We start from the raw sequence: 26,240 nt of genomic DNA, 5'->3' as shown, positions 1-26,240 counted from the left end.
GAAAATGAAACATGATTTTCAAATGTGGCTGACATTTGTATAGCCAATACTCTGCAGAACCCCCTTACTCTATAGTTGTAATTTTGAGTATGTCTCTACTTGGTTCACAAAACTAGAAAGTGGATCTTTTGCCCACTCATCAGCATCTATCAGTCCATTTTCTATGCTCATATAACCCTGTTAAAGGGTTAGCTTTAGCCTTACAGGTCATTTTTAATGTAAACATGCATTCATTCATTTTCTGTGTTGTCGTGATTTCAGGTTACATTGGAGTTCAACCAAGAAACCAATGGATAAAAGACTCCAGTCCATCACATTGCCAATAAAAAGACAAACAAGATTAATAAAAACACACGTTCACATCCAGTCATTTGCCCAACATGCAGGTTTTTGAACTGTGAAGGGAAAACGACACATCCGGAGGGAACTCAGTGAGAATCACTCAAACTCTACACAGCTGAGCCCCAGTTGAGATTTGAACTGGACATTTGGGCAAACCAGAATAATCTCACAGACCAGAGCATGCTCAAGCCACTTGTACAGACACTGTAGCCAAACAGCATGGCTAAAGGCACAGCAGACCTCCACAGCCTTCTTCTCTAAACCCCCCTCCCCATTTAAACGCAAAAAGGAGCTTAGGGTGGATTACACTACATCAGGGTCCAGCCACAAACACAGTTATTCCATCTGAGCTGAGCCATCAGATTGGTCACCACATTCTGTGACCAAAGCAGCAAAGTACCGCCTGGTTGAACTTCTACAGACTCAGAATTTCTCTTGGCGTTAAAGACGTCAGGCTGCTGGAAAAAGAAAACGGATAAAGCCAGTTAATTATTTCTGTTGAGAAGTATTCCTTTAAAAAAAAAGATCCGGTGTTTACCTATTAATTTTGTCAGACACACTCGAAAAGACATTTATCAAGTAATTTATTTGCCATTTTAAATGTAAAGAGTTTAAACCAGATGTTTACATTCACCGCTTAAGACTTTACCTTCGCTATGTTAATGATGATTACCACAATTATTTCTATTGGCTAAATATCAGACTAACCAAACATTTTCAAGATAAATTAATGTAACTGTATTAAATTCAGAAGTTTGGATATACATTTAGTATTTATTTAGTAGCATTGCCTCCTTTATATGCTGTATGACTTGGGGTCAAACATTTTGGGTTTCCTTCCACAAGTTTCTCACAATAGTTTGCTGGTTATGTTTAGGGTCACTGTCCATTTTTGAGACCTAGAAAAGAGAACGAAACTGTGTGGCTGCTAAAGTTAATTCAATATTTGGAAGTGTGGCCAACACGGACTGAACGTCTTCGTTCAGTTCCTCCGCTGATATTACTAAAAGTACAGCCTGACTACAAGTCTAAAACTGCACATAAATTCAACGTCATCATAAAATCTTCTCCTTCTGTTCACTGATTGGCCCGTTTGAAATTTTCCTGGAGAAATCCGAGTCAATGAGAGAAAGCCAAGACGGAGCCTAAAGGGTGATGAGAATCAAGATGAATCGTACAGGAAGGTGCATGGCTCAAAGTTACCCTAAATTAGATGACTATATCAGATTTGATCTTTTGTTACAAAGTGATAAAAAAAATAAACCAGATCAACCAGTGGTTATATCTAACTTGTGTAGAAGCTTTCAAAGGCACACGGATGTACCGTTTTCTGCACTGTTAAAAGAAACAAAACGCCACACGCAAGATTTTCCAACCACGCACATACTAGCGTAAACAGAAAGTGACGCATACAGTTTGCTTCACTCAGATGGTAATCTCATGGTAAGCGAAAATTTAAAAAGAGGTTTTCCTTTTGACATCCAGAGGGGTGGGAGCGGGGCATGGAAAAGTGAGGATTCACTGTAGTTATTTCAGTAATCTGTCCAGATGTAAAAACACATCCAAGCCTTTCAGACAACATCTGGCCGGCAGCGTTTTCACGAGGAAAAGCAGGTGCCATTCCTCCTCTACTCCAAACCAGTGAGGCTATAACAGGACAAAAAAAAAAGAAAAGAAAAAAAATTTCTATCCGCAACATTGTGCGACCCACTCATGATGACGGGAACCGGGTTGTTTTTAAAAATAACGCAAAAATCAGATTTTTATGTCATGCAGATTTAACTTCCTCAAAGGATTTTCAGCTCAAACCTCTTTGTTTGAAATGTGCTCCCCCCCCCCGTATCACATTGCATTAAGGTGTCAGTATGAACTGACTGTAGCCTGGAAGGTCATGATGGAGTCATGGAGGGCAGCATCTTTATTCCCTTTTGGTTATGTAAGCGACTGAGAGGGAGTGGTCCAAATCTGTGTGTGTGTGTGTGTGTGTGTGTGTGTGTGTGTGTGTGTGTGTGTGTGTGTGTGTGTGTGTGTGTGTGTGTGTGTGTGTGTGTGTGTATGTGTGTGCTGGCGATGCTCAACTCCATTGCGTAAGGTTCTTTCTGGACACAGAGCCACATATGTTGTCCCAAGTCCAAAGGTTTTCAACTGAGCCTTACTCACTCAGACATCAATACAATAGCATTTGTGTATGTTTGTATTTCTCTGCATTGCAGTTGGACAGAAAGTAACCCTTGTTCAATTCTGTGATCTATTATGAATGATGTTACTGTCCGTCTACAAGAAGCTGGAGCAAACTCACTAACAAGCCCTCAAAAGGGCTTTGAGATGCAACTGAAACGCTTCTTCAATTCCTTTTAATTATTTACTTTAGGGAGACTTAGGGTATTAGTTCATTAAATAATGATGAAGCACTTAACATGTAAATAGATTTGTACAAAATAATTATCCAGAGTCCTTTTCTTTATTCCAGATGGCTCTTGTGGCTGCTATCACTGCTGTAGCTGTAATAACAGAAGATGCTCATACATACTGTACTGTACATGCAAGAGTATTCACACGGCATTCATTTGATTATGTTAAACTGCAAACTTTAGTGTTTGATTATCTTAATTTATCGAGACAGATTAATAAATTAAAATAAGCAGTGTTTATTGCAAAGTGGAAGGAAAATAATGCAATTATTTCTTGTTTTTACCAACTTAAAGAGAATTTCAGATCTTATCGCTTGAAAATTAAATGGTGAAAGAACGACAAAATGTTTTAGAACAATAAAAACAACTACATCACATCATGATATAAGCGTTTTCTATCAGTAGAGAATATCAATAATAATTGATTTTCTTTTTTTTTTATGCTGCCAAAATGGTGGCGTTTTTTATTTTTAAGAATATACGAGGCACGGTGGTGAAACCTGAAACTGCTGCTGCGCAAGTTACTCATCAGGTTGTTGCTAGGCAACCAAAGAGTGACTCAGTTGGTTGAGTTACTGGCCATGAGACATCAAGTGAGTAAAGCTGTTCTTCTGCCTAAAGCAGAGTTCAATAAAATTATTCTATATTCTGTCACCTGTTGATATTGATCACATGTCAATATATAGTTATTGATATATTGTCCAGCCCCAGCTAAATCTCAAAGTTCTTGGTCAGTCTGAAGTGTATTATGTGAAAAATGATATACTTCACTATTTTAGTAATATTTTTGAGAAATCTAAAAATTGCAAACTGGAGATTCCACAAATAAAACTGTGCTTTAACAAAATATTATCAGTGTACGTTTAAAAGTTTTATTTTGAAATGCAAAGGAAAACTTCTGCATTTCAAAACATTGCTGAAATATTTCTGCATTTCTCGCCAAAGGTTTTGAAAGCCACTGTGGAAGTGGCAGATTGCAGATCTAGAACCAACATGGAAAAAATCCTGACAAATAATCTAAAAGAAATAAACTGGAAAATTAAATACTAAGGAAAGAACATACACAAAAAGGCATCTAGAGCAAAACTAATAAAACTAAATATGGCAATAACTGACACAGGGACATAAATTATACCCAAAACTCAAACATCCAAGTATCGTGACACCAGCGAGCTAGCCATGGAGCTAGCCATGGAGCTAACCGTGGAGCTAGCCATGGAGCTAGCCGTGGAGCTAGCCATGGAGCTAGCCATACAGTAAAGTGCAGCGATATATTTCTAGTTTTCTCCTCTTACCACATCAATCACTTATTAATAATCGCGAAACAAACATTAAGCCTAAAACCACATTACTGCAACAGACTGAATGTTCTGCTCTTTGTGTGGGAAATATTTGAGTGGGTTTTTTGTGACGCTGTTGTCAGTTGCTATGGCAACGAGTCACTGTGTGACACCTAATTAAGCCAGAAATACAACACAGAGTAAGGATTTCTTGCACACTTCTCAAAAAAAAAAAAGAAAAAAAGACTCATGATAAAAATTCAAACTTTGAGTATTTAAGGCCTAAAAACTTCATTAATTTTCACAATGCTGCAGAAACTGAAAGAGGCAAATATGAGACTGTTGTGTTTTTGTTTTTTACCATCTCCATAGAGTTGTCTCTGCATCATGCTGGATGTTTCATAGGTTGGCAGCTAACATCCATAGTTGACTTCACTGGATGTCTGAGAAAACTTCACAATGGGGTTTAAACAGATTTAGGTGAATGCAAGTCAAAGAGTGTATATCTAAGAAAAATGTGGATCATTACAGTCGACCAAAATAAATGAGCCAACAACCCTGTGTGGGGGTGTTATTTATTGTGTGCCATATAGAGCTGGCCCTTTAGAGCCGCCCTATTAAGGCTGTCATTGGTCTTTATCCTTTTGTTCTCCACTGATCACCACAGAGAACAGGAGAATAAATGGCCGTCAGCCATCACCATTAACAATTAAGAGTTACCTAAAGGAGTGTTAGTGAAGAACGGTTAGAGGGCTTTAATTTTAAATGAAGGCGAGGCTCAACTTCCCGCTCCTTTATGAGGGAGGAAACACTACAGCTCCAGTTACTCTTGGTAGGAATTACCTTTGCTGCAGAGCAAAGGAAGCATCTGTGTGACGCAAAGAGGATCTCTTTTTTTTTTTTTTTTTTGCTGAAATGTTTTATTTACAGTTATTGGTTGAGCAAAATTGGAAAAAAGAAAAAAAAGGCAGATGGTTTTAGCTGAAGCTTTCTTTTAGAGTTTGGCTTGAATGGGTGTGAGCAATCAGGCAGAGTAAAGGCAACTAAATCAACATAACAAAGAGCTTCATGAGCTGAAAGCTAATAAATAATTACACGGCAGCCAGAACCGTGGGCTGCCGGTTATTCGTGACCACGGGCCTCATTTCTAAGTCATGTAACATAAAGTTGGACTAAAAAAAAACAAAAAACTCCACAGTAATTAAGTAAATACTTTATTTTACAATAGCAGCTATATTAAGGCCCATAAAGTATTTTTTCTTGACAGGACACTTTTTTTATTAAAAAAAATTTCATGGAAAACTATGGATAACAGAATATTTTAGATATTTGACCTCCAGGAACCAGCTTCCTCCAAAAGTCACCTACATCGTAAGCAGATCATCATCTGTGAAGGCCTTGGACATTTACACTGCAAAAACACAAAATCTCACCAAGAATGTTTGATCTAGTTTCTACTTCAGATATCTTAGTACACTTGAAATAAGACAAAACTAACATACAGGTAACTTTTCAAGTGGACAATTTCTCAGTATCGATAGAAAATTACTAATCCTGTGGCAGATTTCACTTATACCAAGACTTTTGTTTCCCCATGTTGGAAGTGAAAAAATCTTTTAAAAATGCTTCATAAATGTTAAGGAATTATTGCCATGAAACACGCTCCTATATCTTGCTGAAAAGTAACCTGAAAGTTAGTCTTATTTCAAGTGCATTAAGATATTTGCACTAGAAAGTAAACCAAAAATACCTGGTAAGATTTTGTGTTACATTAGAGAAGAAAATGAATCATGAAGCTGAAGAAACACAGAGGGTCGAGGTTTTCACTGAAGAGAAGTCTAAAGCAGGTCGGGTTATAAAACAAAATACAGAGCCTCGAGCATTTCATGGAGCACAGCTCAGTCCATCAACCAGAAATGAAAGAAGTGATGATTTATCTAGAGATGGTGTCGCCACTCTGAGAAACTGCATTGAGATATTTCAACAGTGTGTAAATTAATTTTTTTTTTAAATCTAAATGTAAAAATGTAAGTTTGTGAGTTTCTGACAAGCCAGAAAATCCACAACTCAAGGGACCAGCTTGAATCTCTAAATTACTGAAGGATTATCATATATTGATGTACGCATCTTCTGAAGGCACAAAGGCCAAATTTTAAAAAACCAAAACATCCGATTCAGGCTCTACAGTTTAAATGCTCCACTTCTTAATAATATCTCTAACAAATTGGATAGAGAAGAAAAAAAAACAGACATTTGATTTCATTCTGGACTTTCTGTCTTAGGGGTTTTTACGATTCTTATACACACTTTTACTGTCTAATGTGACCCGATGTAAGAAAATCTACTCAAGCAGAGTTCCTTGCCCCCCCCCCCACACACACACACCTTCCTCTGAGTTATCTACAGTATGTGTGTCAGCCTGACCACACAGAAAACCCCTGACTGAGGCTGCACCACAAAACTGATCAAATACATCACTATATTGTTTCCACATGGCTGATAAATGGGCCAAAATAATCACTTTTTTTTTAATGATTTAAAAAATGTTTTGTGAAATTACAATTTTTTTTTTTTTTTTTTTTTTTAAGTAGGACTTTATGTTATAGGACAGCATGAAAAGCTGTAGCAGGACTTGAAATTTGTCCCGATATTGTTTGCATAGATGAATGGAAAATAAAATTTCTGTGTTTAAAGTATTTACTCGGGTAGGTTGAATATAAACACAACGTTGGCTAAGTTGGTTGCAAAGATTAGCCAGGCTTCGTATATTTAGAAATGAATGTAAATAGTGTCTAGTGGAGGCATTTCAATTGAACTTCTATGATGAATGTTATTCATATTTTCCATCTAATCTGACCCAAATCCTCGTGATTCAGGCTTACGACGGCTGAACTGGGGAATACTTATGAGATCATAGGAGCTCGTTCTCTCACTTATTACCAGGGCACTCTCGGATTTTTGATAATAGTAGTAGTTTTATTTTTTTTAAATGCACAAACTACTAAATGCTTCCCAATGCAAGTTGAGAAAAATCATATTTTTACTTTTGCCATTTTGGTCCTGCGTCTATTTCATTTTTATTGTTAAATCAATCATTTCTCCAACTTATTATTAAGTTTATGCTTAAACTTGAATGATTTTGACTTAATATGAGTAACAACAACATTTAACTTACCATTGGGATCAATTAAGTATTCCTGAATTTTGAATTAATCAGATTTTTTTTTTCTGGAATATTTGAAAAGTGTAAAATATAGACAGTGTGCAAAGTTCCATCATTTAAAGTGAAGCTTTGCAGAAGAAAAGTCCAGCGGTGACGATGGCACATGTTCTTCTGTTACTGGGAATAAAATGCTGAAACTGGAAGAAACTTTAAATGTAATTAACAGGCAAGCGAAGCACAGAGACGTTTCGATCTGAACGCCAACATTAAGTGCCTAAAGTTTTAGTAGAGTTGCGGTTATTGACTGGCTTTAATTTTATGTAGTGTTGACTTGCAGTTTATCAGTTAATTGTTTGCTTGCTTAGTTCAATCTTACTTTTTGAAAAATGCTTAGTTTCAGTTAAGTTTTGATTGGTTGCAGTTATAGTTTCAGTTTTGTTTTTTTGTTTTTTAACTATGAGTTATATACCAGGTTAAAGTTGGAAAATGTAATATAGAAATAGTTTGTGTAAAAAAAAAAATCCAGAAAAGCTGAAACAATTTTGGAAAAAAAAAGTGTTTTTAAGTTAAATGGCAGAATAACTATCAAAAATTCAGTGAACACAGTAACAGCGGGTCCATGTGTGAACTTTGAGGGATTTTTTTCTCCTTTAATAACGAACCAAATGTTTTATCTTGTCCAACTGCAAGACACTTAATTTCATCTAAGACACATTTATACTCAAGGTAATCCCAAACTGGACTGCAGCGCTTTCTCTAAACTTTAGCTGACATGACTGTTGAAGGACCGGCATCAGCAAACATGATGCAGCACAGCAAGAAAAAACCCCTGCAACTTCATACTAATGAGACACACAAACAAAGACTAAGTTCAGCCAATTTTAGTTAGTCATGTGAGCGGACATTAAAGTTTTAGTTTGTTTTCATTTCTTGGAGTCTCATTGTTATTTCTATTTTAGTTAAAAATAAGATTCTTTATTTCTAATTTTGGTCATTTTGTTAATTTTCATTAACAATAACTATAACTAGAGATGCACCGATTTGATATTAATATGTGTATCGGTATCAATAAGGGCAGATCTATTCTGTCTAATTCTATGGGTCTTGCTCCGAGTGATGTCAAGCTTTATTACTTATTTTACATTATATTCAGATAATTGCACTTTCTGAACCATTTGAAATATTTTCACATGTCTGACCAAAGTAGTCAACCTTTTTTCAGTTTCTTTATTACGTTGACTGTTTTACTACTAATTGCACTAACAATTAGGAGAAAAACAGCATATAAAAGTATTTGTTTTTACATGTATGAACAAGCTTTGTGAAGCTATTGGTGTATTTAAGCATTCTGTGCTGGTGCAGAGGTATCAAAGATTATGTAACTCAGTTCATTTATATCTGTGTTTAATTAAAAGAAACATTTCAAGTTAATTCAGCACTGATTTTCTGTATCATATCCGTATCAGCCGATACGAAATATCAGATATCTGTATCGGTATCGGATACAGACACTTAAAACCTCATCTATATATTAAACTCTTTGCAGTTGGGTTAACAAACTTTTCAATTCAAATCAATGTCAAGTTCATCTGAAGTTTGCACCTAAATAGGTAAAGAACAAACGCAGGCAGGTACTCACACTAGAAAGTGGTAGAGGAAGCATTTCAACCCCGCGGGTCTTTCTAGAAAGTTGTAAACATCCCCCTGCATGCTAGTCTTGATGTAAGGACTCTGGAACTCCTTCTGATGATGGCGCAGCCAACTGGAGCGAGGGAGAGGCGGCGGGACGGGGGTGACGGACGGCTGGCTGTGTGCGATCTGCAGCTCCGGATCCTTTGTGTCAGCTGGAGGTAAGCAGGGGAAGCCTGATCCATTATTCACCGCCGGGGGGTCCATCTCCAGCGAAACCGGCGAGTAGTGGCCGACGTCAGGCACGGGGACCCGCAAGGCACCGCAGTCGGCGGTGGGACCGGTGGAGGCGGCCAGGTCCATCTCCTGGTCCAAGCTGAGGCTGATGCTTGTGCCGGCACATCCGTTGGGGCTGCAGCGTATGAAGGAGCTCCGCATCCTGCTGCCGTAGTCCCGCTGCACATGGCAGGTCATGTGAAAGGAGCGCGCTCGTCTTTCCCCCATTGTGCCCCTTCAGGATGGGCACAGGGGCGCTAATGAGGACTTTTAAAACCCCGGTGGTTTTGGCCGAGGTTTGCGTAGGAGGGAGCAACCCAGCAGCAGGTGAGAACTAGCTACCTGCGGTGGAGAAGTGTGCTCTTTGTAGGGCCGCATGGGTCTCCATACCTAAAAAGGAAAAAGGTGACAAGAGTCTTGAGGATGCACATTAATCAATCAAGTTTCAGTCAAGTTCGTCTGTACAGCACATTTCAGCAATGTGCTATACATGATATAAAGTTCAAAGTGCTTTACATCATAGAAACACAAAAATCCACAATTGAAGCACTACATTTTGCCAAGTGTCGTCATTACACATCAAAATGTTGGTTAGCGTTTCATTTATTATGGTACCAAAGCAACTCTAACCGGGTGAGTTTTTAGTGTAGATTTAAAGTTTCGGTCGATTTACAGTTTTCCAGGTGTTTGTTCCAGATTTGCGGTGCAGAAAAGCTGAATGCTGCTTCTCCACGTTTGGTTCTGGGGATGCAGAGCATCATAAATTGGAATCAACTTTGCCTCTAGTGTTGTGCTACCAATATCAATAACAACTTCACAGAGGAGAGACTGGGGGGGCACTGGGAAGGTGGTTTGCCCAGGGTGCCCAACAGGCTAGGACCGCCTCCACTTGCCATCATCAGCTTGTGAGTGTGTGCGTGAATGGGTGAATGACTGACTGTAGTGTGAAGCGCTTTTGGGTCTGGACTTGAAAAAGCACCACAAAACTTTTTAAGCTAACCTGAACAAAAATATATGTATTTTTTTAAAATCAGAAATTATATTCAGTTTAATAATAAAGCAGCAGACTCACAAAGACACTTCTAAAAAAAATGTCTACGCTCCAGTTTTTAGTTTATGTATTCGTCTTCACTCAATTTTATAGATGAACTCTCTTTTGCCCGGCTATTTATATCTTTTGTGTACATGTGAACGACAGGATTTGGATTTGCACTTTCGTCACACACAGAAACGCATCTGCCAGGTATGTTCAGCTTGTTGCGACTGGGAAAGTAGGAAATTTGTTTCCCCAGTTCGTTTGTAAAGCTACGCTAAGCATCAGCCCACCAGTCTATCTGCATGTCACCGCTCCTAGTGTACATGAGCGTGTATTTTTTAATTTTGTATAGGAAGAAGTGAGAGCGTTGCACAACATAAATAACCACCCGGCCAGAACACGGTGAGCTTAATAAGAAAATATAATTTAACAAAGCTTCGAGGCAGATAATTTGCCTCGAGGAATTTTAATAATCGAGGCACTTGAATTATTCGAGGAATCGTTACAGCCCTACAATGCATGTTAGATCATTATCTAAGCACCATACTTTCAGAGTCTATACATTCTTTCGATGTAAAAACAGCTGATGAAACCAACTTTTTCAACAACACCTCGTTGCTGAGATTAAATTTAAGCATAATAAAAAGCTACATATCATCTGCTTAGACCATAAGGAAATATCACTAAATATATGAGGGAAACAAAAAAAAAAGAGAAAAACTCAAACAGGGTTAAGAACTGAGCCCTGTGGGACACCACGCTATTACACAATGGCCTGTTCACACTCTGACAGAGAAACGATGCTTGGCAAGAACGAGAGAGGAATTCTATCTTAGTTTGTATATATTGTTTGAAGAGGTCTGTGAAAAGCACTTGTTATCTATGCTGAGCTCTGACCTGGGGCCAGAGAGGTCAACAGCTGTGATGCGATTCTTCTGCGTGAGAAAATAACGGTCGTACATTGTAGTTCTTGAGCTTTGCAGAATCTTCGTCAGGAACTCGGCATTAGATCAGCAGCTGCCAAGAGTAAAGTTTTGAACTGCATGTGTGACTCAAACACGCTGTACGCAGGATGTCGGTTAGAGCGTTCTGCTGTCGATTGCTGTCGACATCCAAACGTCTCATCTGCGCTTGAAAGCAGGGATTTTCATTCATAAAAATAGTCTTAGTCCATTGCTAAAGTTAGAGGCTGCATTCTTGCGACCTTTGTGAACATAATAACATTAAGAGGTAATGTTTTGATTTTATGTAATATTTTTGCAATGTTCCCTTACAACACACTTTCTCTCTGAGGATTTTCTTTTGTGAAACCGCCACCCGGCTGGATTGCCCTGGATGGACGTCAAACACCCCCCACCCCACTCCTCTTCCATCTGGAAAGGACAGATGCACTGCATGCACTCTGAATATATTTAGAGAAAATGATTCAGCCGTCCACACCAAAGTGCGAGCCCGGGAATTTGACCTTTCGTCTAATGGTTCAGCAAAACACGTCCCGTTAACGTGCAGCTGAATAAAAATAAAATTAGACTGATAAGTGAAGGAGGTAGCGGTGGTCATGTGCATTACTCTCTACTGACCTCTTTCACTTTCTTTGGCGTTTAAATTTCCGGTCACATTTGCATCAGGTTGGACGCGGTACGAAGCAGAACCTGCTAGGAGAGCTGCTGGTGTCTTTTGAACTTTTTCCACATCTTGTGACATTGCAACCAAAAAGAGCCTCATTTGTTTTGCTGAGACTTTTATGTGACAGACACTCACGAGGTATAGTGCCAAATTGTGGAATGGAAGGAAAATGATTTATTGTTTGTGATTACAAATCTGAAAAGTGTGGGTGCGTTTGTATCTGTACAAGGGTCTGTGACCTGTGTCTTCACAACGGTTCGTAATAACTTTGCCTACAAATAATAATGAACAAAAGAAAAAACAACTTTAAAAAAAAACATACAATAAATTGAGGTTATAGCAGTTTTTTTCTTATTACATAAATGTGTTGGATTTTACATTTTACAGCAGAATGACACTGAAAGTACCAGTAATATTTAATATTTATTTGAATCTATATTTCTTATCTCTTTTTTTTTCTTTTTACATCATTAAACACAAATACTGACATCCCATAGAAGATAATCTATCATTTTCAGGCACATTCTGATGGTTTTTTTCCCTGTATTTTTAAAACCCAAAAGCGGAGATACTTTAAAAAAAACAACAACAACAACAAATATCTAATTATATATATTTATTTTTAAAAAAAACTGTAGGTCATGTAGGACTTGCTGCACTAAGCAAGTTTTATTTAGCTGGACTGATTGAAGAATTGACTCTGGATGGAGCAGGTTGTTTAAATTTTTTTTTTTTTAAAGATATTGCCATTTAAAACCATTATGCTCACGAAAAAGGAACTTGTGCGTATATAAGGGCAGGTTGACAACTCAACAAAACGCCGTCTTTCATTCATAAAAGCCTTCAGTTTCAGGTTGGGAGGGCAGCTTGTTGCATTACCAGGAGGGAAACTGAACCAGGTGATGACATGCTCAAGCTAAATGATCGGAAAATGTCTCCTGGGGCAACAGGGGGGGGGGGGGCGGCGGAGGCAATTAGGAACAGGTACCCCGTCCTCAACTATAGATGAGCTGATGACAGGACGGTATCAGAGTTTCTGCATTTAAAAACTGCATTCTCATGCCACACACAATGAGCTGTCAGACAGGACTCCAATTACCGGGTACTGTTGTCTAACTTTACGTTAAACTGAGTCGCCGCCCCCGCTTCAGGAAGCAAGTTAATCAAGATGATGAGTGTCGAAAAAAACATTTTCCATTACCTAAAGAAGCATGCGTGGTCGCTGTTTATTTGATACATTGAGAGAGAGAGAGAAAAAAAAACTTGTGATGGAAAGTATCCTGCATTATGGTTGACACATGCTCTCTGCAACAGACGTATAAAATGATAAATATGTCACCAAAAAAAAAAAAACAATGAATATCGGATTTACCTTGAACTCCAAGTTGTAATCTGCAAGTTCCAACTGAGACGAGCAGAAATCCCTTCTTCTGAGATTTTCATTAAAGCAAACTCCAGTCATGCATTGCGCATGATCAATAAATCATCCAGCAGCGTTCAGAAACAAAGGCAATATCGCAAATGCAATCAAACCACCAGCCTTCAATCGGTTGCTGCCCTCAGGACCTGTCCTCCTTGAAGTGCATCGCAGCTGCGCCTGGCCGAGTGCTGCATTCAAAGGTTATTGGAAATGAAAGTACTGACAGTCAAAGTAAACGCAATCATCACTGACTGTCCAAGCAAACTAAAGTTGCAAGTGACTCCTTTTGTTTGATATGGTGGGGGGAAAAATAAGTGGGTTTTTTTAATAGTAGTTGTTTGGAAAACTGAAAAATTGCAAATAAACACTGGCCAAACAGTTCTGTATTACTTTACTTTGCAATCTAAAATGAAATGACTTTGTTAGGACACTTACAAAGTCATTTGTAAAGCATCATTGTAAAGATGCTTTACAATGCAATCAGACATTCCCGTTCACTCACACATTCACATGTTGATGAAGGCAAAGTTACTGGATTGTAGTCACATCTGCCCTGGACAGATCAATATTAATATCAATATCAATAATATGACCACTTAGGTTAATATTCTACTTGGATGTCCATGTTGTCATATGTTGTCATTTTTAATCACCTTGACACTATAACTTCAGATTAATTTTTTTTTTTTTTAAGTTTTCCACTTGCATTTGATCTATTTGTTAAATTGGATTTTGACCTACTGTTTAAGCCGCTGCTTTAAAGTGAGTTGAAGATAAAGACTTTGTACACGTCCTACGTAAATATGCACATAAATCTATTTGGATCACATAGAAATAAATTCAAGGATGGGACATCACAAGTAGTAATACGTTTTAAACTCATAGTTTTAAATTTGAAAGACATTGCTTAAATTTAAAACAAAATACCAAATTATGAAATACAAAGTCAGAGAATGAAGGTCAATGGCGAGATGATTTCAACTTTCAATGTCATAATTTAGATACAAAGTTAGAATTAAGATTACCCTTTTTATCTCTTATTATGACTTTGAAAATGAAAATGATCTCATAGTTGTATCTCACAAATAAAATTTGGAAAACTGAAATGATGACCTATGTTAAAAATTTAAACCATTATCCTCTATCTCATAACTGTGAATTTGTGCATAATAAATAAGACAAAAAGTTTTTAAAAATGTGTCTTTGTATCTCACAATGATGACTTTGAACATTTTGATTTTCAACTTATATCTCACAACTATGATATACCTCGTAGTCCTGAAATACCGTGCGTCATCTCCCTCTTTAAGTGGAGGAAATGGGCTCCTATTAATAAGTGAGGGTTTATTTTCATCGAGTATAGTACTACTGGGGATTTACTGTATCTATTGCTTGTGGCTATTTTACGGGTGGTCACTGAACGCAGCAGCTGTTTGGAAAGCAACAGCTGGCAGAGGGAGAGTCAACAGCTGGTCAAGCGCGTTCATGAAAAATAACTAAGAAGATAAATAAAGAGAGGATACCATCTGTAATTGTTATAACATCCTCACCTGGGCCGCTGTGTGGAAGAATCGTCACTACCTTACAGTAAATAAGAGCTTGAAAGTCTGTTTTCATCTCCAGGAGGCGCTGAAACGCTCACGAGTCAACTTGGTCGTTTCGCGGTTACAGCATATTGTCTCTCGTCGGTGTCCGTAGTCAATGAAGCGGGTGAAAAAACATGGCGTCCTTCGGTAGGAAGGTTTTTCTGTCCCTAGGTCGAACTAATGTCTCTGGTGTGGGTATAAGGAAGACAGGAAACGGAGCCACATATGCTACGGCGTTGACAGTTAACTCTTCTTCTACAAATAAAGGTGAGTTCGTCTCTGGAAATGCTGATTATGCTAAAAGAAGTAAGGAACTGCTGATGCTGGCTAAGCTAAAGATATGAAACTGTTAGCAAAGTCAAGTGCCTTCATTTCTTGAGGCTATGCGGAGTTAATGGAAATGATGATCAGACTTGAAAACGATTTGGTCAGATTAAAAATGCTTCGTCTTCTTTGCCTAAATGTGGACAAATCAGAGTAACTGTTAGTGGTCCCCATCGTCTTCTCAACCAAAGTCAATGTTTGTGATTGTAAACACATTTTGCTGCGATGCAAGACAAATTTCAGACATACTCTGACCATCGTGTTGTACCATGAATGGCGTAAAATGATTTTTTGCGAGTGAAAATGTAAAATAAAATACAGCTTTATTTCGACATCTAGAAATGAAATGTTAAATAATATCAAAATAAGATTTTGAGTTACATGCAAAACATGGCGCAGCATCATGCCACACTAAGTGTGTCTTTGTGGCTAAATATAGCCAACAAGGACTTCAAAAGACTTGAGGCTGCATTTGAGGTTAACCTTTCGTTACAACAGCCAGAATGGCAATAAAATTATTTAACATCAAAGCATTTCTATGTGTGAGAAAGGCCTAGTCAAAGTTTAGCACTAAATTTAATTGCGATTCTGTGGTGAAATTTAAAAACTGTTGAAGCTGAACTACTTTGCAAAGATGAAATGGTAAAAATGTCAGTCGTTGAACATGCACTGTTTTTTATGAATGAACATACTGCTGCAGCTTTTTGCCTTTTCTTATAAATAGAAACGGTTTATATTAGGTAAAGTAATATATCTTTGATAAAACTAGAAATCCTGTCAATTGTAGATCTTCCAGAAAGAGGCGGTAGAGGATTCGTTGGCAGAAGACCAAAGAGAGATGCAAGTTAACACTTTTTTTTTTTTGTCATGCTCATAAAAAACAAGACCTGCCAGTAATATTATTTTACAACTTTCAAAATTGTCTTCACTGCGTTTTTTTTTTTTTTGGTACATTAGCCTGGGGAGCCTAGGACTGAAAAGATGGCGCTGGATCAGGACTGGACCTCGGTTTATCCTGCAGCGACCCCCTTCAGGTCCAACGCCGTCCCTCTTCCTGTGCGGATGGGCTACCCTGTGAAGAGAGGCATTCCACCGGGGAAGAAGGGCAACTTGGAATTAATAAAGGTCAGAGTTCATGACACATGAAGAACCACAGCAAAAAAAAGAAATAAATAAATTACGCGGTTCTAGCTTTCGAATTACAAATTTTCTCTGAAATGTAAGCTTTATTTCTTCCGAGTAGCCAAGTCAGTGCTGCTCCTCTTGCTGTATTGCTCTTCCCTCATGGCCGTGTCTCTGTGCACGGATTAGCAAGCAGCAGCTGCCCCATCTGGACTCGAGCCACTCACAGATTCACTACTTACATTCGTCACAGCTGGAAGTCAGCCGGGTGGCCTGACAATACTCATTTCCTTCTGCCTGTGGGAGCTAAACTGCTGTTTGTTACTTACTTGGCTTGAGTACTTGAAACATCACACCTTGGAGATGATTATTATTATCTACACTCATTCTGACCTTACAGCAGGATATTTCATATAATTGTGTGTTTTATGTAATTTTCTCTTTAGGGGGTTTGTTTTCCCGTTCTGTCCCATCATTCTTTTGTAAAACTGGTATTGGTGCATATTAATGAATTAAACCAGTTTGTTTATTTTATTCCAACAACTTAAACCCTTTACGTTATCAAATAAAAGACACCCAGAGTTAAATTTATCAAGTCATTGCTTCTGTTAGTTTTGGCGATGACAGCTAATAGCGATCCGAAATTTTAGTTTCTTAGAAAATTGGAATAATTGATAAACATGTATTTTTTTTTCTTAAAAGTCTTGGCAATTTTCCAAGTTGTAAATGAAGCTGGCAGTTCACCGAGGGCTTTGATGGAAAGTGTAGTGAAAGGAAAATTACTCAGCTATTTAGCCCTTACTAATGCAGCGAGCAGCTTCTCATTCACCCCAACAAAAAATACATCTTTAACTTTCAATAACAATTTTTAGTGACAACTGGAAAATAATTTTCAGCAAATCAAATCTAGTTTTAAATACAGATAGCAGCAGTAGCATTAAAAATGCCTTTCATGGTAAAGCAGTTTATTTTCCAGCTGCTAAGCCATTGTATATTCCGGTGTAAGTATATATATCTATTACTAACAAACACGTGAAAGGTTAGTGAGCAGATTAAAATACGGAGGGATAAAGGCTGGACAGAACTATTATATCCATCATTACATTAAAAGGGCCATTAAAGGATTCCACATTTTATTTTTTTTATATAATCTGCTTATACTCATTTATTCAATGAATGTTGTTTTTCCTGATGATATAAGACTTTATGATTCCACATGCTTAATGTTGCTGCAAGAACATCTGGGGTTATCCCAGATGTGTGTGTGTGTGTGTGTCTCTACAACATGAAACAGAGAAATTTTATGAATAAGAATCAGGTGCACACATTTTATATTTATTGTAGAATTGTACATATAGATTAAAACGTAAACATGGATCATTGTTTGGATTACCATCAATAAGCTTCTGGAACAGTTCTGTGTGAATATTTCACCACTTTTTTCCAACCGATTTTTTTTTGGGGCTCTTTTAAGTTGGTTTGTTTTCCTGCCGTGGGTCACACTTTTAAATCCAGATAGTTTCAATTTAGCTTCCAGATCCTAATGTTCATCTACTTTTCAAAACCCAAAAGCAATATTGATGTGTTTGAGAACATTATCTTGTTGGGGAAAACCCAGAAAGATTTTTTTTTTTTGCTTTTTCACCATCTAGCTGTTGATTGGAGGAGGTGGAGAAGTTGTTTTTGGTAAAACATGTTGAAACACGATGATCTTTTTGACTTTGTTTCAGATACCAAACTTTTTGCATTTGACACCAGCAGCTATCAAGAAACACTGTGAAGCTCTGAAACGTAAGCACTCAGTATAAGGATAATGTTATTTGCCTTGTTTAAAGGTATTTTCTTTTTGGTTTTCATGAGTTTTAATATGATAATGATATTTTCTCCGCTGCTATAGCTTTCTGCACAGAGTGGCCCTCAGCCTTGGACACTGACGCCAAATGCGACCAGCACTTTCCAGTTAAAATCGAGAGCACAGACTACGTGTCTGCTGGGCCGTCCGTCAGGAATCCTTCAGCTCGCATCGTTCGCGTGGAGGTGAGTTTCACTCACTCTGAAAAAGTCCCAGCCGCTGTTTTTACCTGACTGAGTTGAACTTGAATTGTTCCTCGAGATTACAGATTTACGCAGCGACCAGTCGACCAAATGACACAGACATTCACAAACTAAACACTTTGCATTATTAAACTGACAGATTTGCCCTGGACTTAGTTGGTTTTGTCTTTTATTTATTTGCCCCCCCCGCCCCACCCTGCTTCCCAACAGCTTTCACAGCGGGGGGAGGAGGGGGAAAGTCAGAAAACAGTTTGCCATCGACATATTTTTGGAGACATTTTAATATTCCACTTAATCCTCGCGCTACCACTAATCCATCAATACCCAATCCTTCTTTCAGACTGAAGCCAAACATACAAATACATGCAGAAAACCAAGAACATGATCACTTAAACCAAATTGTACAAACTAATAAATTACATAAACCAAACGTAAACATGCTGAATATAAACGACAGAGTTGAGAAAACCAGTTAAATTTAGTCAGAAAATGAAACACAACTGACTCTTTAGAAACGTGGAAACATTTGGAAAAACATGACGAAAACATGAGCTTCTGTATCCTTAGTTAGATGCTGAGGACAGTGAAGATACCGACACATTAATAATTTTCTCTGGTGGAACAGGGTCATATTTGCTATTAATCACCAACCATCTGCTCTCCTGACACATTGCCTTAGATTATAGCAGCAAGGTAGGAATTAGAAATTAATCCAGGTGGATTAGGCTCCAAGATAGATTGGAGAGCAGATCTCTCAAAGAGGAATCGCAAATCTAGAACAAATTCAGCATGCCTGACCCGTATTTCTGCAGGTAAAAGAACATTTTATTCTCTTGCCGTAACAGATGAGTTATATCTGTGCGTGTTTGCATACCTGATGCCTTGAACTTGAATTGCAACAGGTGCATTTTGAAAAATTTGATCTCATCAGAATGTTATTTTATGATATTCTATACATTCGAACGGTGATTATATTTCAGTCACTTAATTAAACACTTCAAATTAGGGCTGCAACGATTTTAGCTTTCGATTATTCTGACGATTGGTCGGATAAAAATTGGCACATCCTACAGATTTTCCATGTAACCACTTAAGCCTTTTCTTGTATACAATACTAGAAATACATTAAGACATGCAAATAAATAGTTCAATTCCTTTTTTTAAATGAGGAACTGAAAGTATGATGAGTTTTGACTGAAGCATACTTACAGGAAAAGGTGTTTTTATCTTAAATGCAAAATGTATATATACTTATTGTACAGTTCTGGTTTAATTCTCTGAATATGTTCTTCCATTTATTGTGTCTGTATATTCCAGTTATCAATTAATCGATTTCTAAATTAGTCGACTATTATTACAATAGTCAATTAATCCGATTAATCGTTTCAGCTCTACTTGAAGTATATTCTTGTGTGTGATCAAGCTATATAACACATGAATTTCACTTTTTGAGTGAAATTGCAGGAGAAAAGTCATAATATTTGAATTATTTGAGATGCAGCTGTACGCTCCAAAGGAGCCATAAAATAAAAATCAGTTTATCCACTTTCCTGCCAAGCGATTTCGAAATTATTCAAAGCTAAATTGAAAACGTTTTGATAATTGTTTAACGTCTAAGTGTAACCTGCCCTCCAGGTAAAGTTGTCCAGTTTGAACCTGGACGACCACGCCCGCAAGAAGATGCTCAAACTTGTCGGGGACAGATACTGCAAAGACTCAGACATCCTCACCATTAAAACAGAAAGGTAAACAACGCCGCCCCTCCTAAAAACACACAATCCTAACAGAAATCAAACATGCCCTTAAATATCTCCCCTTTCTTCCCCAGCTGCCCTCTGAGGCAGCAGAACTATGAATACGCCATGTACCTGCTGACTGTCCTGTACCACGAATCCTGGGTAAGTCGAGGAGTTCGTCTTTTTGTTTTGTTCACTCTGTCGTGTCAGGATGTGCCCGTGCCTCGTTCGGCTGGGTTTTTAGGCGTTTGTCTGAATTGTTTGTGGCTCTTCAGAATCCCCCGTAAGTGTCTGACCTTTTACTTTGCTGACCTTTTTTTTTGTTTTTCTTTCAACTATCATCCGCTCATTTAAAGGCCAACTGTTCGGTTAAAGACCCGCTGTCACGTTTGGTTTGTTCTCAGTTGGGCTTGAGATTAGATGTTTCTGAAAACCTTCCTCACGCCGCAGCGTTAAATGGAGGCAGTGCCTCTCGGGTTTCCACTTATGTAACCTGTATTACATATTCTTTAATATGCCTTTGAATTTACAGACTTATCTGTTTGTGCTTGTCTGTCACACTTAAATGTTTCGGATTATCAAAAGTATTTTTGATATTTGGGAAGGATAAATGGAGTAAATTTTAAAAAGCAGTATTCAGATTATGATTTAATTTATTTGAGGAAAAAATTGTCCAAACCAGCCTGGCCCTGCGTGAAAAAATATAATTAATGCACTTGCTGAATCCTGGATTAGTCACATATTTTGACAAATAAAAGGCTAAACAGCTTTAAAAAAAAACCCAAAACATTCCATTTACTAGTGTGAAGAAAATTGGAGAACAAATGTGGATCAAAAGTAATATTTAAGGTTTGAGTACCGCAGTGAGAGCCATTATCCACTAATGAAGAAAAGATGGAACAGGGTGAGGTCGGCCAGCCAAAATTACTTTAAGAACGCATCAACAACTCTTCCAGGAGTCACAAAGCAACAAAAAAAAACATCTACACTACTGTAGCATTCAGTGTCCTCTGTAAATATCAGTGATTTAATTAAAAAAAAAATACTAAAATTAATTTAAATTTTGAAATAAACTTAAATTTGAGTTTAAATTAGCCTTCTTTAAATCAGTATTTTAATATATCAGTCATTTTAAAGATACTTATTGGTCCCCCAAAAGCGATGAAAACCCGGGCATTATCATCAATCAACAAAATCCCCACGGGCTGAACTTGAAAATTGGACTTTATGTCGCTAACACTTAAGCACTTGTCAACAACTCAGAGGCAGAAGTGAGAGCTACGCGCAAAGAAAGTAATGTCCCGGCTGGAACACGGTGCGCTAAATGATAAAACATAAATTGACGAAGCTTCGAGGCAGGTACACTTTCCTCGAGCAATTTTAATAATCGAGGTCCTCGAATCATTCGAGGAATTGTTTCAGCCCTAATTGGTTCCCAGTTTTTATGCTCTTTTCATGCTTCCTTTAAGGCCTCGCAAATAAACTTGCCTTTTCTTGGGCTTACAAGTGAGAACCTAATAAACCTAGAAAAAATATAGAATAAAGGTTTTGAAGTGGCTTAGTCAAAGTCTGGACTAAAATCCAATTGAGATTCTTTGACATCACTTATACTAGAGACCGATATATCTGAGTTACCACATTTCCAGATAGAAAGGTGGGGTAGAAGAACTTCTAATTGTGCTCCAAGCTGTTGTGTGTAGGGGGCAATTTTTTCCAGTGCCATGTTGTTTTGGATGGCTTTTCATTCTATAAATTAAATGTTTAGGAAGCTTTTGTTATTATTTACTCCATTGTTTTTCTAATATTACACTTGGTTTGATCAGAAACATTTAAGTGCGACTAAATACAAAAACATTTCGTACCCGTAGTAAACAACCAGCTTGTGCCGCATTTTCGAGACTTGATTTTCGGGCTTTCTAAATCCTTCAGCTTCAAATATTATCGGATGAGCCAGCATTTCTCTCCAGGGGAGAGAAAAGGTCTTGTCCGCTTTTCTTGGAGAGCTAACCCCATTAGGGAGACGTCGGAGCTAAATAGACAGGAGGGACGGCAAACAGCATCATTGTCCAGTTGACATTTTCTCCCTGATGAGTAAAGAAAAAAAAAAGAAAACAGACTCCCCTATCAGGTGTTGGACCACACCACATCGGCCTCAGCACTGTCCCTACACAGTTGGAGCCTTATAAAAATAAAATGACTCCCTTTGTTGTCCAACCTCTGCTTTCAGGAGCTCTTCCTGTCACGGCTTGGCCACATTAGCGAGGGGAAGAGAAAAAAATTTCCCAGTCAAGAAAAGGTGTTTGAGTCAGGAAGCAGAACATTGTCCGCTGCCCTTTCGGACACACAATGGAAGGCACAGTGCTTGTCCAGCGGGCTTTTGGACGACTTTAGAGTGGAGCGGCGATCGGGTTGTAACGCTAGCCCACAAAGGAGCCAATTGTTAGCAGCCACTGAGGTGATAATATCTCCCCACTTGGAGAGGAAGACCTTCGGCTGCTAATTCCATCAGGTGCTAATCCAAATCAGCTCTGGAGCTGACTGCAAGAAACCTTTCAGTAGCATGAGGGGAGACTTGCTACCCCCCACCCGGTGCACAACACCTGTCGTCTTCCCAAAACGGATTGGTTTGAAGGTACACGAACGCAATCAGGAAGAACAGGCGGCCTTTTGTCTGCGAAAGGCCTGGAAAGTAAGCTGCATGCATGCTGAACAATCTACTCTTTGATGGATGCTTAAACGGTCATTGGAAACGCATATCTTTTGTTTTGATTTTTTTTTTCCTTTAAAAAAATGTATATTTCTACATTTCCAGTGGAAGGACAACACCCTGCTGCAACCTGTTTTTCTAGGCTAAATAATCAAATGTGTTGACGTTGAACTCCTGTTTGTGGTTTCCTGGGCCGGTTACTGATCTATGAGGTATCTGGCGCGTCGCACTCTCCTCCTGGACCTGGTCCAGGCAGGATTTTATGAGGAATCAGATGCGTATCGCAGTAAATGATGGTCATTAACCCCAAACACCTGGATCGAAGCGCCACTGATGCCCAGTTGCCGCTCCGCTTTAAGATAATGGTTCTTATTGTTCTCCGGGGAACCCGATGACGGCTGAACAGGCAGCACACAGAGCAGGAGAAATAACTTTGGTAGAAGATGAGACATAAGATATTTAGCCTTTGTTGCCAAAAAGGAAACTGGAAAAAGCAGATTCAAAGTTGTTTATTTAATCTTTGATCTGTTTTCACTCAGCAGGAAACATGCAGAGCCTATATCACTCCAAATCTATTTGTAGTATTAATTTCGATTGAAATTCTTCATTTTTGTCACGTCGCTACTGCAAATTTCTGTATATTTTATGGCGGTTTTGTGAGTTACCTCAACACAAAATGGGGTTCAAATGAAATTGAGGTGGTTTTAAACCATTTGACACAAAAAGAAAATTGAAAGTGTGGCGTGCATTTGTCTTCATAGCACTTTGATCTTAAAAACCAAAACCAGATTCAGAGCAATTCTCAGAATAAAAACAGCCGTCTTGGGAAAGTCTAAGAGAATGGTTTTCAGACGCGGAAATTAAAAAAAGCGCTATTGGTGGTGGCAGCATCATTCTGTGGGGATGCTTTTGTTCAACAGGAGAAAATAAATGTAGCTAGAGATAGGATGATACAAGAAGAGAACCTGTTGGTGGCCACAAAAGACAATAGTGCAGAAAATGGCCTAGTCAAAATCCAAACTAAATCCAAGACTCAGTGGTTGATGCTTACAAATAATGTACTGTGATTTTATATTTTCCTGGTGGTGTGAGGCCGTAGTTCCACATATATATATATATATATATATATATATATATATATATATATATATATATCTTTTCCTTTTTCAGAAAATCGAGCCGTGGGAGGCAGAGAAAACCCGCGCAGACATGGAGGAGTACAGCTGGGAGGACAGCACGTCCCAGAAGAACATCCTGGACACGCTGCTGCGCATCAACGCGGCCGGAGAAGGAGAGGAAGCTGAAGTGAGAAAGCAGCTGCTGGGAAGAGAGGAGGTGCAGGAATATAAGGACTCGGTAGAGACGCTAAAGAACGAAGAGGCGAGTGAGAGCAACATGCTGCGGTACAAGGAGGCAGTCAGGAAGGTGCTCAAGGTGTGAAATCGTTAAAGCTGATCAGAAACATTTACAGGACGACCGCTGAGCAACAAGGACCTGGGATAAAAACATGTTAAGCAGAATGATTTCAACTGCGTTGTTCTGTTGCCAGAAGGACCTTGGATGTCTGAGCGTGTCAGCAGCATTTATTTTCTCAAATAAATTTGCTGTCATATTCAGTATGTGATGTTTTTAATACAAAAATAAAAGTATAACATAAGCAACTGTTTTGAGTTTTCTCTTTAAAGCAGTAAAGATTTCATAATAAGAGCCCCATTCAGTTAAAGAATCAGCTTTAAATCTTGTCGTACTCATCAGGAACGATGCTTCCTGAAACAGTTCGTCCCTCTTGGAAGACATTCTGTCTGTAATCTGTTTTTTTTTTTTTTTTAAGGTTAGACAATAAACAGAAAACGTTGCTCTCCATCTGGTCAGTCTGGGGGATGTACAGCAAAGTTTCATCACAGGCTATGAAACCAGAAAGACGGCTCTATCCAGCCTCTTTTCTATTTAAAAATCTTCACATGTTGTTCCTGTATGTCTACAATAGAATAAATAACAACCTGATGCATTTTACATCAAACATCTCCTTGAAAACTAGAGCTGATTTAACACAAAGTGTACAAATTTATGTGTAGCCATGTAGTTCTCACGGTATTGTTGCCTTTGGTAAAAATGCCACAGTTCTAAAGAACTTACAGAAATTTTTAAAACATCATTAATCACTTTTTGAAAACAGAAGGCAACAGTTATTCCTACTGCCTCTAAATGATGGACAGTAACATTATTTACAGTGGCTCACCTGCAACTTTGGAGTACCAGGTTGGACCTCATTTCGCTTTCAGAACTGCCTTGCATCTAAGAAATCCTTCCGGTATCATAGGCCTACATCCCGGGCGGGTCGGGGGGAGGGGACCCCCCAATCTTGGAAAAGTCTAGAATTGTCCTCCCCCCAAAAAAATCATTGAAGAAACGTTTGTTTTTAAATAATAGCAATATGAAAAGGCAAAAGAAACAAAAAATGAAATAAATCTGCCTTTTATCTCAGAAAAAAATTAAGAATTAATTTTTAGCCCCCCCCTACCATTGTTAGAACAATGGTTCAGTCCAAAGTGTGGGAGGAGCAACAGCAGCTGAACGGGACCCGTTCCGTTAGAGTCGCTGAAGTGAGGAGCTAGCTGTTAGCTGTAGCTCTGTAGCACAAACATAAAACCCTCCAGTAAGTAAATACTTACAGCAAAAGACATGCAATACGTTTTATTTACTTTCGCTGCTAAATAGAGTGAAACAAAATGACAATAAAAATCAAAACTGCAGTTTGTTATTTCATTACTTTGAATCATGATAAGCTGCCTCATTAGCAAAACTGCTACACTGCTTTCATAGACTTAAGCTTTTTTGTTAAAGGTAGCAAACATTCATATTTAGCTCTTTAATTTTTAGTTAATTAAAAGAGTTTGAAACGGGAGGGAGAGGCTGAGCAAGTGGCCGACGGCTCTGTGTGGGAGCCGAGACCAGATAGAAATGGACAAAAAGTTATGCCTTTATTTCTCCACACTGTCTTGTGGCTGGACTATTCAATCTTGTATGTAGATTTTTTTTTTTTTTTTTTTTACTCTTGCGTAAATTTTATGTCAGGCGAATGCAGTTAGCTGCTATGGCCCAGCTAGCTAGCTGGCTTTTCTCGGCGTTTATCAAGTGTCAGTCATGGCGTAGACGACGTTCATTTTAGTCACTCGCTCACTTCTGTTGCAAGCCCATAAGAGCCAGCATAATATACAAGTCTTCTCCAATATTAATAGGTTTTTTTTCTTTCTTAAAATTTATTCACGCTAGCATTCAAAATATCTTTAAAAAGGTTGTCAGTTTGATGTACTGAAACCTACAGATATCTTGTTCAGATATTGTCCATTTTTCCATTCTGATATTGTTTCATTTTGATGAACCTGTGTGAATTGTTGCCTCTGAAATACTCAGTCTAGTCTGCTATGCACCAACAACCAGGCCACAGTCAAAGTCGCCTAAATCCCTTCTTCCAATCCATTGTGACGCTCGGTTTGAATTTCGGCAAGCCATCTTTGATGAGTCTA

The 26,240-nt window shown here is 38.3% G+C and overlaps 2 protein-coding genes across 2 annotated transcripts in view; one reads left to right on the top strand and one right to left on the bottom strand.

Moving 5' to 3' along the window:
- Positions 1-13,309, bottom strand: part of LOC102219201 (potassium voltage-gated channel subfamily KQT member 1) — a 205,124-nt gene extending 191,815 nt beyond the window's left edge. The window contains exons 1-2 of the mRNA XM_023343519.1: positions 13,136-13,309; positions 8,836-9,491 (exon numbers count right to left, since the gene is read on the bottom strand). Of these exons, the coding sequence (XP_023199287.1) occupies positions 8,836-9,329 (494 nt within the window). The 5' untranslated portion in view covers positions 9,330-9,491; positions 13,136-13,309. The remainder of the gene's footprint in view (positions 1-8,835; positions 9,492-13,135) is intronic.
- A 1,448-nt stretch (positions 13,310-14,757) lies between these two features.
- On the top strand, positions 14,758-24,370 carry mrps35 (mitochondrial ribosomal protein S35). The gene is made up of 8 exons (XM_005814555.3): positions 14,758-15,036; positions 15,881-15,933; positions 16,051-16,218; positions 17,946-18,006; positions 18,113-18,252; positions 19,906-20,015; positions 20,099-20,168; positions 23,884-24,370. Exons 1-8 carry the CDS (start codon positions 14,904-14,906, stop codon positions 24,151-24,153), a joined length of 1,005 nt encoding a protein of 334 aa, XP_005814612.1. The 5' UTR covers positions 14,758-14,903; the 3' UTR covers positions 24,154-24,370.
- The last annotated feature ends 1,870 nt before the right edge of the window (positions 24,371-26,240 follow it).

This window comes from Xiphophorus maculatus, chromosome 2 (assembly GCF_002775205.1).
Source record: "Xiphophorus maculatus strain JP 163 A chromosome 2, X_maculatus-5.0-male, whole genome shotgun sequence".
NCBI lineage: Eukaryota > Metazoa > Chordata > Actinopteri > Cyprinodontiformes > Poeciliidae > Xiphophorus > Xiphophorus maculatus.
The sequence above is the reverse complement of the archived record's forward strand: the minus strand, read 5'-3'. Positions and strand labels throughout refer to the sequence as shown.

Bases quoted from the DNA above. Each gene is read 5' to 3' on its own strand.
- mrps35 (XM_005814555.3), top strand. From the start codon at position 14,904: ATGGCGTCCTTCGGTAGGAAGGTTTTTCTGTCCCTAGGTCGAACTAAT. The intron at 15,934-16,050 runs GCAAGTTAACAC...TTGGTACATTAG, and splicing joins GCAGAAGACCAAAGAGAGAT to CCTGGGGAGCCTAGGACTGA. The intron at 18,007-18,112 runs GTAAGCACTCAG...CCGCTGCTATAG, and splicing joins ACACTGTGAAGCTCTGAAAC to CTTTCTGCACAGAGTGGCCC.